Source organism: Argiope bruennichi, chromosome 6, assembly GCF_947563725.1.
Source record: "Argiope bruennichi chromosome 6, qqArgBrue1.1, whole genome shotgun sequence".
NCBI classification, from domain to species: domain Eukaryota; kingdom Metazoa; phylum Arthropoda; class Arachnida; order Araneae; family Araneidae; genus Argiope; species Argiope bruennichi.
Genome location: NC_079156.1, coordinates 70,661,720 through 70,676,982, shown reverse-complemented (window position 1 = coordinate 70,676,982; position 15,263 = coordinate 70,661,720). Strand labels below are relative to the sequence as shown.

Genomic DNA, 15,263 nt, shown 5'->3' with positions numbered 1-15,263 from the left:
ATTTACAATGATACTGGATTGTATCTGATATCTTTGTATTTAATTCAGCTGGTGGTTGATCCCTTTTCTATCTATATGTATACATTTATCTATTATATATTATACATATCTATTATATGTATACATTTATCTATCGATTTGCAAGCAGAGTTTTTATCTAAAGATGACATCAAAGATATAAGAATGATGACATTAGAGGTACGTTTCAACAGCATTAGTTTATACCAAATTATCCACTCCTCCTGTGTTCTAAGCTTTGCGTTTGAATTGTGTTGATACTCGATTTTGCTGCACAGATTTACAATGATACTGGATTGTATCTGATATCTTTGTATTTAATTCAGCTGGTGGTTGATCCCTTTTCTATCTATATGTATACATTTATCTATTATATATTATACATATCTATTATATGTATACATTTATCTATCGATTTGCAAGCAGAGTTTTTATCTAAAGATGACATCAAAGATATAAGAATGATGACATTAGAGGTACGTTTCAACAGCATTAGTTTATACCAAATTATCCAATTCTCCTGTGTTCTAAGATTTGCGTTTGAATTGTGTTGATACTCGATTTTGCTGCACAGATTTACAATGATACTGGATTGTATCTGATATCTTTGTATTTAATTCAGCTGGTGGTTGATCCCTTTTCTATCTATATGTATACATTTATCTATTATATATTATACATATCTATTATATGTATACATTTATCTATCGATTTGCAAGCAGAGTTTTTATCTAAAGATGACATCAAAGATATAAGAATGATGACATTAGAGGTACGTTTCAACAGCATTAGTTTATACCAAATTATCCACTCCTCCTGTGTTCTAAGCTTTGCGTTTGAATTGTGTTGATACTCGATTTTGCTGCACAGATTTACAATGATACTGGATTGTATCTGATATCTTTGTATTTAATTCAGCTGGTGGTTGATCCCTTTTCTATCTATATGTATACATTTATCTATTATATATTATACATATCTATTATATGTATACATTTATCTATCGATTTGCAAGCAGAGTTTTTATCTAAAGATGACATCAAAGATATAAGAATGATGACATTAGAGGTACGTTTCAACAGCATTAGTTTATACCAAATTATCCACTCCTCCTGTGTTCTAAGCTTTGCGTTTGAATTGTGTTGATACTCGATTTTGCTGCACAGATTTACAATGATACTGGATTGTATCTGATATCTTTGTATTTAATTCAGCTGGTGGTTGATCCCTTTTCTATCTATATGTATACATTTATCTATTATATATTATACATATCTATTATATGTATACATTTATCTATCGATTTGCAAGCAGAGTTTTTATCTAAAGATGACATCAAAGATATAAGAATGATGACATTAGAGGTACGTTTCAACAGCATTAGTTTATACCAAATTATCCACTCCTCCTGTGTTCTAAGCTTTGCGTTTGAATTGTGTTGATACTCGATTTTGCTGCACAGATTTACAATGATACTGGATTGTATCTGATATCTTTGTATTTAATTCAGCTGGTGGTTGATCCCTTTTCTATCTATATGTATACATTTATCTATTATATATTATACATATCTATTATATGTATACATTTATCTATCGATTTGCAAGCAGAGTTTTTATCTAAAGATGACATCAAAGATATAAGAATGATGACATTAGAGGTACGTTTCAACAGCATTAGTTTATACCAAATTATCCAATTCTCCTGTGTTCTAAGATTTGCGTTTGAATTGTGTTGATACTCGATTTTGCTGCACAGATTTACAATGATACTGGATTGTATCTGATATCTTTGTATTTAATTCAGCTGGTGGTTGATCCCTTTTCTATCTATATGTATACATTTATCTATTATATATTATACATATCTATTATATGTATACATTTATCTATCGATTTGCAAGCAGAGTTTTTATCTAAAGATGACATCAAAGATATAAGAATGATGACATTAGAGGTACGTTTCAACAGCATTAGTTTATACCAAATTATCCACTCCTCCTGTGTTCTAAGCTTTGCGTTTGAATTGTGTTGATACTCGATTTTGCTGCACAGATTTACAATGATACTGGATTGTATCTGATATCTTTGTATTTAATTCAGCTGGTGGTTGATCCCTTTTCTATCTATATGTATACATTTATCTATTATATATTATACATATCTATTATATGTATACATTTATCTATCGATTTGCAAGCAGAGTTTTTATCTAAAGATGACATCAAAGATATAAGAATGATGACATTAGAGGTACGTTTCAACAGCATTAGTTTATACCAAATTATCCACTCCTCCTGTGTTCTAAGCTTTGCGTTTGAATTGTGTTGATACTCGATTTTGCTGCACAGATTTACAATGATACTGGATTGTATCTGATATCTTTGTATTTAATTCAGCTGGTGGTTGATCCCTTTTCTATCTATATGTATACATTTATCTATTATATATTATACATATCTATTATATGTATACATTTATCTATCGATTTGCAAGCAGAGTTTTTATCTAAAGATGACATCAAAGATATAAGAATGATGACATTAGAGGTACGTTTCAACAGCATTAGTTTATACCAAATTATCCAATTCTCCTGTGTTCTAAGATTTGCGTTTGAATTGTGTTGATACTCGATTTTGCTGCACAAATTTACAATGATACTGGATTGTATCTGATATCTTTGTATTTAATTCAGCTGGTGGTTGATCCCTTTTCTATCTATATGTATACATTTATCTATTATATATTATACATATCTATTATATGTATACATTTATCTATCGATTTGCAAGCAGAGTTTTTATCTAAAGATGACATCAAAGATATAAGAATGATGACATTAGAGGTACGTTTCAACAGCATTAGTTTATACCAAATTATCCACTCCTCCTGTGTTCTAAGCTTTGCGTTTGAATTGTGTTGATACTCGATTTTGCTGCACAGATTTACAATGATACTGGATTGTATCTGATATCTTTGTATTTAATTCAGCTGGTGGTTGATCCCTTTTCTATCTATATGTATACATTTATCTATTATATATTATACATATCTATTATATGTATACATTTATCTATCGATTTGCAAGCAGAGTTTTTATCTAAAGATGACATCAAAGATATAAGAATGATGACATTAGAGGTACGTTTCAACAGCATTAGTTTATACCAAATTATCCACTCCTCCTGTGTTCTAAGCTTTGCGTTTGAATTGTGTTGATACTCGATTTTGCTGCACAGATTTACAATGATACTGGATTGTATCTGATATCTTTGTATTTAATTCAGCTGGTGGTTGATCCCTTTTCTATCTATATGTATACATTTATCTATTATATATTATACATATCTATTATATGTATACATTTATCTATCGATTTGCAAGCAGAGTTTTTATCTAAAGATGACATCAAAGATATAAGAATGATGACATTAGAGGTACGTTTCAACAGCATTAGTTTATACCAAATTATCCACTCCTCCTGTGTTCTAAGCTTTGCGTTTGAATTGTGTTGATACTCGATTTTGCTGCACAGATTTACAATGATACTGGATTGTATCTGATATCTTTGTATTTAATTCAGCTGGTGGTTGATCCCTTTTCTATCTATATGTATACATTTATCTATTATATATTATACATATCTATTATATGTATACATTTATCTATCGATTTGCAAGCAGAGTTTTTATCTAAAGATGACATCAAAGATATAAGAATGATGACATTAGAGGTACGTTTCAACAGCATTAGTTTATACCAAATTATCCAATTCTCCTGTGTTCTAAGCTTTGCGTTTGAATTGTGTTGATACTCGATTTTGCTGCACAGATTTACAATGATACTGGATTGTATCTGATATCTTTGTATTTAATTCAGCTGGTGGTTGATCCCTTTTCTATCTATATGTATACATTTATCTATTATATATTATACATATCTATTATATGTATACATTTATCTATCGATTTGCAAGCAGAGTTTTTATCTAAAGATGACATCAAAGATATAAGAATGATGACATTAGAGGTACGTTTCAACAGCATTAGTTTATACCAAATTATCCACTCCTCCTGTGTTCTAAGCTTTGCGTTTGAATTGTGTTGATACTCGATTTTGCTGCACAGATTTACAATAATACTGGATTGTATCTGATATCTTTGTATTTAATTCAGCTGGTGGTTGATCCCTTTTCTATCTATATGTATACATTTATCTATTATATATTATACATATCTATTATATGTATACATTTATCTATTATATATTATACATATCTATTATATGTATACATTTATCTATCGATTTGCAAGCAGAGTTTTTATCTAAAGATGACATCAAAGATATAAGAATGATGACATTAGAGGTACGTTTCAACAGCATTAGTTTATACCAAATTATCCACTCCTCCTGTGTTCTAAGCTTTGCGTTTGAATTGTGTTGATACTCGATTTTGCTGCACAGATTTACAATGATACTGGATTGTATCTGATATCTTTGTATTTAATTCAGCTGGTGGTTGATCCCTTTTCTATCTATATGTATACATTTATCTATTATATATTATACATATCTATTATATGTATACATTTATCTATCGATTTGCAAGCAGAGTTTTTATCTAAAGATGACATCAAAGATATAAGAATGATGACATTAGAGGTACGTTTCAACAGCATTAGTTTATACCAAATTATCCAATTCTCCTGTGTTCTAAGATTTGCGTTTGAATTGTGTTGATACTCGATTTTGCTGCACAGATTTACAATGATACTGGATTGTATCTGATATCTTTGTATTTAATTCAGCTGGTGGTTGATACCTTTTCTATCTATATGTATACATTTATCTATTATATATTATACATATCTATTATATGTATACATTTATCTATCGATTTGCAAGCAGAGTTTTTATCTAAAGATGACATCAAAGATATAAGAATGATGACATTAGAGGTACGTTTCAACAGCATTAGTTTATACCAAATTATCCAATTCTCCTGTGTTCTAAGCTTTGCGTTTGAATTGTGTTGATACTCGATTTTGCTGCACAGATTTACAATGATACTGGATTGTATCTGATATCTTTGTATTTAATTCAGCTGGTGGTTGATCCCTTTTCTATCTATATGTATACATTTATCTATTATATATTATACATATCTATTATATGTATACATTTATCTATCGATTTGCAAGCAGAGTTTTTATCTAAAGATGACATCAAAGATATAAGAATGATGACATTAGAGGTACGTTTCAACAGCATTAGTTTATACCAAATTATCCACTCCTCCTGTGTTCTAAGCTTTGCGTTTGAATTGTGTTGATACTCGATTTTGCTGCACAGATTTACAATGATACTGGATTGTATCTGATATCTTTGTATTTAATTCAGCTGGTGGTTGATCCCTTTTCTATCTATATGTATACATTTATCTATTATATATTATACATATCTATTATATGTATACATTTATCTATCGATTTGCAAGCAGAGTTTTTATCTAAAGATGACATCAAAGATATAAGAATGATGACATTAGAGGTACGTTTCAACAGCATTAGTTTATACCAAATTATCCAATTCTCCTGTGTTCTAAGATTTGCGTTTGAATTGTGTTGATACTCGATTTTGCTGCACAGATTTACAATGATACTGGATTGTATCTGATATCTTTGTATTTAATTCAGCTGGTGGTTGATCCCTTTTCTATCTATATGTATACATTTATCTATTAATATATATTACTTTAAAATTTGATATTTCTATCTAAAATGCTCTTTATAACTTTAATTGATTAATTTTAATTTTGTACGGTGTTGTTTAAAGTGTAATAAAAAAAAGTAAAGTATTTTATGAAACTTAAAATATTGGTTCAATTTTCGTTGGTTTTTGAGTACTTCATCTTACATTTAGACTTAAAAATATAAATATGCTCTTTTTAAGTATACATTTTGAATTGTTATAATCAAAATTTTATTCGTGACAACATTATTTTTTTTATTTGTGATCAATTTATTTTGTTGATAATAATTGTATTTGGATTATCTATTTATTTCGAAGGAAAGATGCGTTAAATTATTCACAGAATACCCCGCCAATTTTGTATAAGCAAATATTGAAAGAAAATTAAGAAATACTTAATTTCTAATAATGGCAAGATATAATGTGCATCAGTGGTAGGAAAATGCGTACTGATTATATAGTAGAAGCGGAACGGCAGACACCGGTTGTGTAATATTCTTTCTATCTGCTATTGACCCCCCGGGCCTACTGATAAGAATTCTGCTTCAGAGCCTAAGGTTCCAGTTTGAGACACATTTCATTTAAGATATGACATATATAGTGCCAGGTGCACGTTTAAAATCTGATGTGATAGGCTAAATGTCTCTCCCGTATGTGTGGTTCGGAAGTTTGACGAAGAAGGTACCAGCTTAGGTGTCGTCCTCGTCATCTGATCACGGTTCAAAATTTCAAAATCCGTCCCCAAATAGCTTTCCTGTTGTTCCCAAACATTAATGTAACTTAAACTGAATTAACTCTACTTGATACAAGGTATTAAATTGATCAGCCAACTCAACTCTACCTGATGCTTTGGTCAGTATCATCTGACCGAAAATGAACGAATTGGATTAAATTATTTATCGGTATCAATAGAATATCAATTGAGTATTTATCGGTATCTTGATACTTCTGCTTTGTATCAGTTCCATGTACCTGATACTTTTGCATTCCTAATACGAAATATCACTTTGTTAAGCACGCCCAACTTTACTTTTTGCAACATATCGCCATCTTTGTTAATTTTTTTGAAGGAATCTAACAAGAATCTATTTGCTATTTTTGTTTTAAAATGCATAATTTCTTTTTTATTAAAATTTAATTAACACCAAAATTTTATTTTTCATCAAATATAATGTAATCGATTTTATAACTTGATTTTGATTCATACATGTAGGAACAATTTCTATAAAATAACATTTCTCACATAATTGTATATTTTGGTTTAGGCGTACTATTTTGACGATTATACATCAGAGCAAGCGAAAGCGCTTTTGAAAGTGTATGGCTCCTTCTCTGAGACTAACAGGCATCTTCAGGTGACGACCAGTACTCGAACACCCAGGGTAATAATTTTTCTCTCTTTTTCTAAGTATTTAATTAAAATTATTATGAATTCAATAATTTTTCTTACTACACTGTGTTTTAATACTTTATAGGTGGGCGAATACATCATTTTTCATGTAAGGGCAAATTATTATGTGGAAACATTTTCATATGTGGTAAGTTTGCTATATTTTTATGTTGAAGAAAAATATTTTTGAAGCGGGATGTTAAAAAAAAGTAGATAATTAAATAATGATACTTTATTTAAAATATTCTTCAAATGATTATTAAAATGTTGAAAATCTTGAGTTATAAAATGTTTCACTTAATGAAATAAATATTATATATAAATGAAATATATAATATATATATATATATATATATATATATATATATATATATATATATATATATATATATATATATATATATATATATATATATATATATATATATATATATATATATATATAAATAATTAATGAAATAAATATTTTCTGTAGCTGTTTATAAGTAAGGTTGTAAACGGTATAAAAGCGAATTCAGGATAAAAGGATTTTTTTATATTGATATGTTTAGTAGAATCATATATATGTAATGATAACACTTAACTTGTGCCGGCGTCCTGGCATAGGGGTAGCGCGTCTTCCCCGTGACTTGGGCGTCCTGGGTTCAAGTCCTGGTTCGGGCATGGTTGTTCTTCTTCTGCGCTCTATCAGTGAGATGTGTGAATGTGTCCCCCTGCAAAAAGGGGCTGTGCTAGCGAATCCGATACGTGAGTAGCAAAATCCAGGCTCTAGTTGGCACTACTAAAAACAAGAAACTCTCTCTCCCGGCTTAAAATCAGTGAATTCGAGATCAGCAGGGTTGTCCATGGCAAGTGCCATCAGAAACAGCAATACACTTAATTTAACTTAAATCTTAATTAATTTTCTGATTTTTATCTTAAATTATGAATTGTTAACTTCATTCTAAAATATTCACTTATTTTCGGATCCAAATCACACTTTTTTAAATGTAATTATTTCTAGTACGCTGTTAAAGAATTGCTGATTTCTTTGTTCCTCACGTCATAAGCGAAGGGGTAAAAATCCTTAACAGCTATGCTTTCATTGAAAGATAAGATTCCCTTTCCTAAGTCGACATGTGTCAAAGAAATCCCTATGAGAATCACGTAATAAACAAACTGAAGGGAAAAATTCTGTCACTTTCGCTCTTGTCTTCTAGTGCGAACAAACGCTTGTGGCCTTTGTTCCTGTGTAAAAATTATGCCTCCCTAGATAAACTAAGTCATTCATTCAAAGTTCTAAGTCATTCATAAACTAAGTCATTCATTCTAAGTTTATTCAAAAAGCCTCCTCCTTTTGGCCACGTAACTGCCAAAATTATATTACATGTATACCATGGAGTTTTCGGATTCTTAAATAAAATTAGATTAGTGATTTCTCTAAAAATATGCGATTTCATTTTGGTAAAATTCATAGAATTTCTAATTGATATACTGGAATTAATTTATTAACTTAACTGAATATTAACTTAAATTTGCTTACTTAAGTTACTTTAAAAATATACGACTAGTTTTGGAAAAATTAATAGAATTTCTAGTTGATGTACTTCTTAAAGATTGAAAGAAATTCTCTTAGAGCTGTATTGAAACAATCCATTACGATTGCTTATTATAATAAATGGCATTATATTAATTCTTAGTTTTTTTTCCTTCAATTTGGGAAACATCCCAAGGTATAATTTGTTTTTCACAATAAATGAAAAACTCTCTTGACATTAACAATGTATATTGAAGTATTTATACACTGTAATTGTCAAATAATTCCCAATTATTTTAAGATTTAAACAACTCTTTCTTTTCTGAGATAAAGTATTACCTTTCTTCATAAGGACTTAAAAACATGAAAAGAATTAATTAAAATATTTAATGAATTTTCACGCATTTATACTAATCATTTTTTTAAAAATTTTTCTTTAATGCATTGAAAAAGTTGCATAAAGGAAAATTGTAATTCAGTGCCTATTTCGTTCAAGCCTATTTAAACGGCACATATTTGTTTTATGTTTCATACTGACATCATTATACTTTGCCTTTTTTTAAATTAAAGATACAAATTATTATTTAAATCACAGCTAGTATCGAAAGGTATCATTCTCCTTGCTGGTCAAGAGACGATGTCGTCCAGTATCAAGACATTTGCTGTCTCTCTGTCTCCTGAGATGGCACCCACCTCGACCATCGTCGTCTACAGCGTAGCGAGGGAAGGAGAAGTGGTGGTAGACAGCCTGACATTCCCAGTAGATGGCATTTCCCGAAATAACGTAAGTTCGTAAATTATTGTTTTTTTTTTTTTTTTTTTGCTACTATGCTCTATTTTTTTTTTATAAAAATGATAATACATTAGTAATATGTTTTACTATGCTAAAAATTATACCCCAAACAGCACATCTTTTATAAATTGATGTATTAGGTCAATGTTCTAGTTTGCTAGTACAAAATGAAGGCTACATCCACTTAATAGTGGGCCGCGGTGGCCTGGTGGTAAGGTCTCGGCTTCGGAATCGGAGGGTTTCAGGTTCGAGACCCGATTCCACCAAAGAACCGTCGTGTAAGGGGGTCTGTTGCACGTTAAATCCGTTCTGACCAAACGTCCTCCCGCTGGTGTGGTGTGGAGTGGCGGGTGTCAGCTCAGGTGTCGTCCTCGTCATCTGACCGTGGTTCAAAATTACGAAGTCCGTCCTAAAATAGCTCTAGTTTTGCTTCAAACGGGACGTTAATATAACTAAACTAAACTTGATCAGTGTCTGTCAAGACTTATAATGTTGCTCTGAAGCAAAAATTGAGGGATATGGCTATAGTATCGTTGTATCACCGGCATATCATGTTATTATTTAAATAATCCGAATTTCAAGCATGAATTTAAATTTCGAATTACAGATATTACTGAAAGATTTAGAAATAGCGAACTTTACTATATCGACCCGCTGGTGTGGCGTGGTGAGGAGAGGGGGGTGCCAGCTCAGGTGTCGTCCTCGTCATCTGACCACGGTTCAAGATTACGAGGTCCGTCCCAAAATAGCCTAGTGTTGCTTCAAACTGGACGTTAATATAACTCACCTAACCTAACCTCAGTATATCGATGATAAGTCATCACTTCTAAAAGTCTTTTATGAAAGGCATTGAAGAAGAATTGCGTGAACATGATAGCCATACATCTATGGGGAAAAACCCTATTATCAACAACTTTCAAAAAGATAAAAAGGTGTCTTATAAGTTTTTCGAGAGAACACGGGATATTTTTTGTGTAAACATTTCATGAGGGCGCATACATTTGTTTACTGATCTATCTCAATAGAAATACCCTACTTGATACTTGTCCTGGGCACTAACCTATGTATCTGCCTACTCAAGAAAGCTATAATATTCATCTAATTTTCATTACTTCTCCGATTAGAATAAATATTAATAAAATATCTAATTCATTTTGGAGTAAACAATTTCTCTAATGCACAGACATATTGTTCCTAGACGTATATTCCGACGTAAAATTGATTTACTTTCTATAGTTGACCTATTTTTAAAGTAACCACAAGCAGTCGTGGAGTTTTTTAACGCCATTTTATTAATAATCTCAAGAAAATAAAGTTTTTATCTGTTGTCAAGAGTTTTTTTAGTCCAAGCAATGCAGATGGTGATGCAATGTACCGAATAGAAAGGCAGAAAGCAGGAAAGTGAAATGGTGAGAAAGTATTCTGAGCTTATATAGCTTCAGAAAAGGATTTGTCAACATAGCAGCATTTTGGTTGGGTGAGAAAAATAATAGCATGCGCATCTCAGAAATTAAAATTACAGTGAAACTGGAGTTCGAATGATTAGGAAGCTATTTTTAAAACGTAATTAGAAATTTTATTTTTGTGTTAGAACTTATTATTTCGTATTACGATCGAATTAACAAAAAAGACATTTTATTTTATTAGAAAAAACGGAACACGGGAAAAGCACAACAAGCATACACAGAGAACAGCACTTGTACAAACTCACAACATAAGTAGACTACGCACGGAATACAGCTAGAGAGCTCGTTCGGCGTTTAACATTTCGAAAGAAAATTCGCTTGACTGACTCTCTGTAGCTCTGTCTCGTTTATATAGATTTTCTATCAGAGAAGGATCGTGAATCATAATGGTGATATTACTAAAATTGTTGCATTTTCTAGAACTGTCATTTTTGTAGTCAAAGTTTAGGAGAATCATTGACTTTGCATCCATTCATCATTCATTAAGAAATGTAAATCTCTCTTTTTCATCAATGAGATTGATATTACAGAAAAGCCGTATTACAGATTCATAACAACACAATATCCAATCCTTTTTTTATTTCGTTTTTTATTAATGTATAAAAATGATATGTTATTTCTTTTACATGAATTATATTAATTAGTGACATTTAGTATAGTAATGAAATAATGTTTGTATTTACAGTTTACCGTCACACTGAACAACAAAAAGGACAAGACGGGCGATACGATTGAAGTGGTTGTGGTCGGAAGACCGTCATCATATGTTGGAATAGCTGCTCTGGACAAAGCGCTATATGATATGAAAGGAGGAAACGAATTCAGCCATGCAGAAGTAAGTTATGTTCCATATTTATAAAATAGAATTTTCTAATGTTAAACTTTGATGACAGAAGGGGTAAAAAATGAAATTGTGATGGCTTGTCTGAAACAAGTAAGCTTCGAAGAACATTTCTGAACGATTGAAATAAATGCGTTAAAAATAAATTGAAATAAATGCAGCTCAAATTGAAATAAATGCATAATGCAACTCAGGTGTCGTCCTCGTCATCTGACCACGGTTCAAAATTACGAGGTCCGTCCCAAAATAGCCCTAGTGTTGCTTTCAAACGGGACGTAATTATAAATAAAACTACCCTAAACTTAACTAACCTTCTCACCTTAACCAACGAAAGACCAGTTCATTCAGAAGAGATACGACTAGTACCAGGTTTTTATGCACAGCAAATCTTTATTTCTATAGAATCTCGATTACGTACCTTCTGGAATTCTGACACAAATACATTTCAGTTTGACCATGAATTTGATTGGCACAAAAGAAAAAAAAATCTGTTGCTTAGTTATGTACTGTGTAACTAATGATTTTAGAGCTTTTCGAACATTTATTAAATAGTACTTCCCTTCCTGTTTCAGGTTTTGAGAAAGATGAGCCTCTTCGACGAAGGAACGAACGGAACTCTGACTCACATCTGGATGTCTAAAGAAGGGAATTTGGAAGACGTTGTCCACTATCCTGCAGCGACATACGGTGTTGATGCCGCTTCCACTTTAGACGTAGGCCACTTCCATGCAATATTCTCAGAAATTATTAATTTAAACAAATTCAGCTTTCATAGCAATTTTTTTTAAAAAAATAATTTTAATCAGAATAAAATGTATATAGTATTTTTTTTTTTTTTTGCTACATTTTAACTTATATATGGAGAGATGTACTGCTTAGAAAATTTAAAGAAGATTACATGATAATATTTCATGATAACTTATTCATCTAGTTTTTTTTAACTATATATCTATGATAGATTTTTTCGCTTTTAATAATGCATTCAGAAATTTATTAACCAGTTTAGTGTGACGTGTAACGCGGATGTACATCAATTTAAATCTATATTTCAGCGAGATCAATGTGTAATTTTTTATCTAATAAAAATAAAATCTTCTTCGCTATATTACAATTTTTTTAAAAATTTACTATACAACCATTTGTAGTACATTCAATTTGTATAAGTGTCATCATTTAACTTTAAAAAAAAGGGGGGGGATTTAAGAAATAAATTGACGAAATCAATTCCTCTGTTAACTGGTTTATATCGTAATACTTGTGAATATAAATTCATTAATTAAAACTACGAAAAAATAATGGCGTTAAATGCCTTTTGTTCTTGTATTTGCATTCTGGGGGAAAATGCATGACAAAAATTTTCTGTGGGAGGGCAATTATAACGTTCTATTAACTCAAAATTTCAGGATTAGAGACTCAATGAAAAACATTATTATTGAGTAATTGCCCATGGAACTGATTTGATAGCTTTATTGTTTAATTTCTAAATTAATTTATATTTCAAAAAAAATTTTAAATGTAGGGTAATCTAAAAAAAAAAATATATTTGTTGTATTTGTTGGCAGTATTTATGTAGATTTTGCTGCAGGAGAACGTCTGGGTGGCTGTTGGTGTGGTGATTAGCCTGTTTTTGCAATGCAAAGGACATGATTATAAAGTGTAGCCTCATTAGTTCTTTTTGTGCGGTCTTTGGCCACGGCGGGTTTTGAAATGCATTACTTTCTTCTACAGGGAAAACAGTTGAGAGTTGCTTAATTTGGTACAAAGTTTCTACTTGGGTACTCACTGAAGAAAGATTTCCAAAACATTCCATTTACTCCAAATTTTTATTTAATTATTCAAAATCGCTTTAAGTTAACAATTAATTTAAAATTTTATCATATTACCTCAGTAATTTCACAGAGAATTAAAATCATATTATTATGCGAAATCCATTTATACACTTCTTTTTAAATTCAAAAATAAAGCTGTCGATTTATCAATAATTTAAAAAAATATATTTATTTTGAAACAATACTTTTCATTGTTTTAATTTCTGGATTTGTACTCACAAACATTGAGACGATATGAAATACATTTTTGTGAAACGTACATTATCATTCCTATATAGTTAAAAATAAATTTTGAAAATAAAATAAAATAAGAAGGAATCAAGACTACTGCATTAACAACATATTACAATGTTTTGGACTAAAAAGTTCGAATCTACTTTAAATAATCCTCTTACCTCCGTGGGGAAAGAAAATAATATCTTAGCTATTGTTATTTCAAACCTATTGTTTGAATTAGTAATTAATTTTTTTCTTACTTTTCATATACATCATCTTCAGTTCTCTTATAAATTATCTTAATATTTTCAAAATTCAAATGAAATTAATGTTTCTAAATCAGTGAGATTTCTATTTGTACTTAAATAAACTTTTTTTTTTATAATTTTTTCAACTAATAATTTTTTTAACATTTCTTTTTAGTTTGCTGGGCTTATTGTTTTCACTGATGCAAACGTTACAAGAAGACCTGGTAACTTATTGCTTATGTTTTTTCTAGTTTTATGTTTCTTAAAAGCTTCATTAGATTTTTTTATTAACTATCTTCGTTCCACTTTATTCAAAACTCTAGAATTCCAAGTAAATTAACGATGTATATAAAGTATACATATTTTCATTTCTTATTAAATATGTCTTCAAATAGTGTGAAAATTTTCCCTTTAAAAGTCTCATCCGCTTTTTTAATTACTAAATTAATAACTATCGTCATACTTTCACATATTTAGATTAAATTCATATAAAACATATATCAATTTTAATTTGCTATAAAATATTTGCTCTGATAGCTTGAAAATCACAAACTGCGTTACAAAAACTGAATTTGATAGAACGAATCTATTATTGTGGATTTCGTTTTATATTAGGTTGGTTGGTTGGTTGATGGAGTTTATTGGCGCTAGAACCATTTTTGATCAAACTGCGCCAAACATACATATTAGGACACAGTGGCAGTGATTGGGAGTTATAAGTCTATGTGGAGCAGAATTTATAGGTAACTTAAGAGAGAATATAGGGAGAAGATTAATTAGCTATAAAATATAAGTTTTTGATGAAATAATATAAATATAATTTTTGTAAATATAAGTGTATAATAATAATAAATATAAGTAAAAAAATAAATATAAGTTTTTGATGAAATAATATAAATATAATTTTTGTAAATATAAGTGTATAATAATAACAAATATAAGTAAAAAAATAAATATAAGTTTTTGATGAAATAATATAAATATAATTTTTGTAAATATAAATGTATAATAATAATAAATATAAGTAAATAAATAAATATAAGTTTTTGATGAAATAATATAAATATAATTTTTGTAAATATAAGTGTATAATAATAATAAATATAAGCAAATAAATAAATATAAGTTTTTGGTGAAATAATATAAATAGAATTTTTGTAAATATAAGTGTATAATAATAATAAATATAAGTTTTT

The 15,263-nt window shown here is 29.7% G+C and overlaps 1 protein-coding gene across 1 annotated transcript in view; it reads left to right on the top strand.

The window, feature by feature from the left end:
- LOC129972136 (CD109 antigen-like) overlaps nt 1–15,263 on the top strand; it is a 159,267-nt gene that overhangs the window by 120,694 nt on the left and 23,310 nt on the right. Inside the window, exons 13-18 of the mRNA XM_056086145.1 lie at nt 7,034–7,150; nt 7,244–7,306; nt 9,270–9,458; nt 11,619–11,768; nt 12,347–12,487; nt 14,243–14,291. Coding sequence (XP_055942120.1) covers nt 7,034–7,150; nt 7,244–7,306; nt 9,270–9,458; nt 11,619–11,768; nt 12,347–12,487; nt 14,243–14,291 — 709 coding nt within the window. The remainder of the gene's footprint in view (nt 1–7,033; nt 7,151–7,243; nt 7,307–9,269; nt 9,459–11,618; nt 11,769–12,346; nt 12,488–14,242; nt 14,292–15,263) is intronic.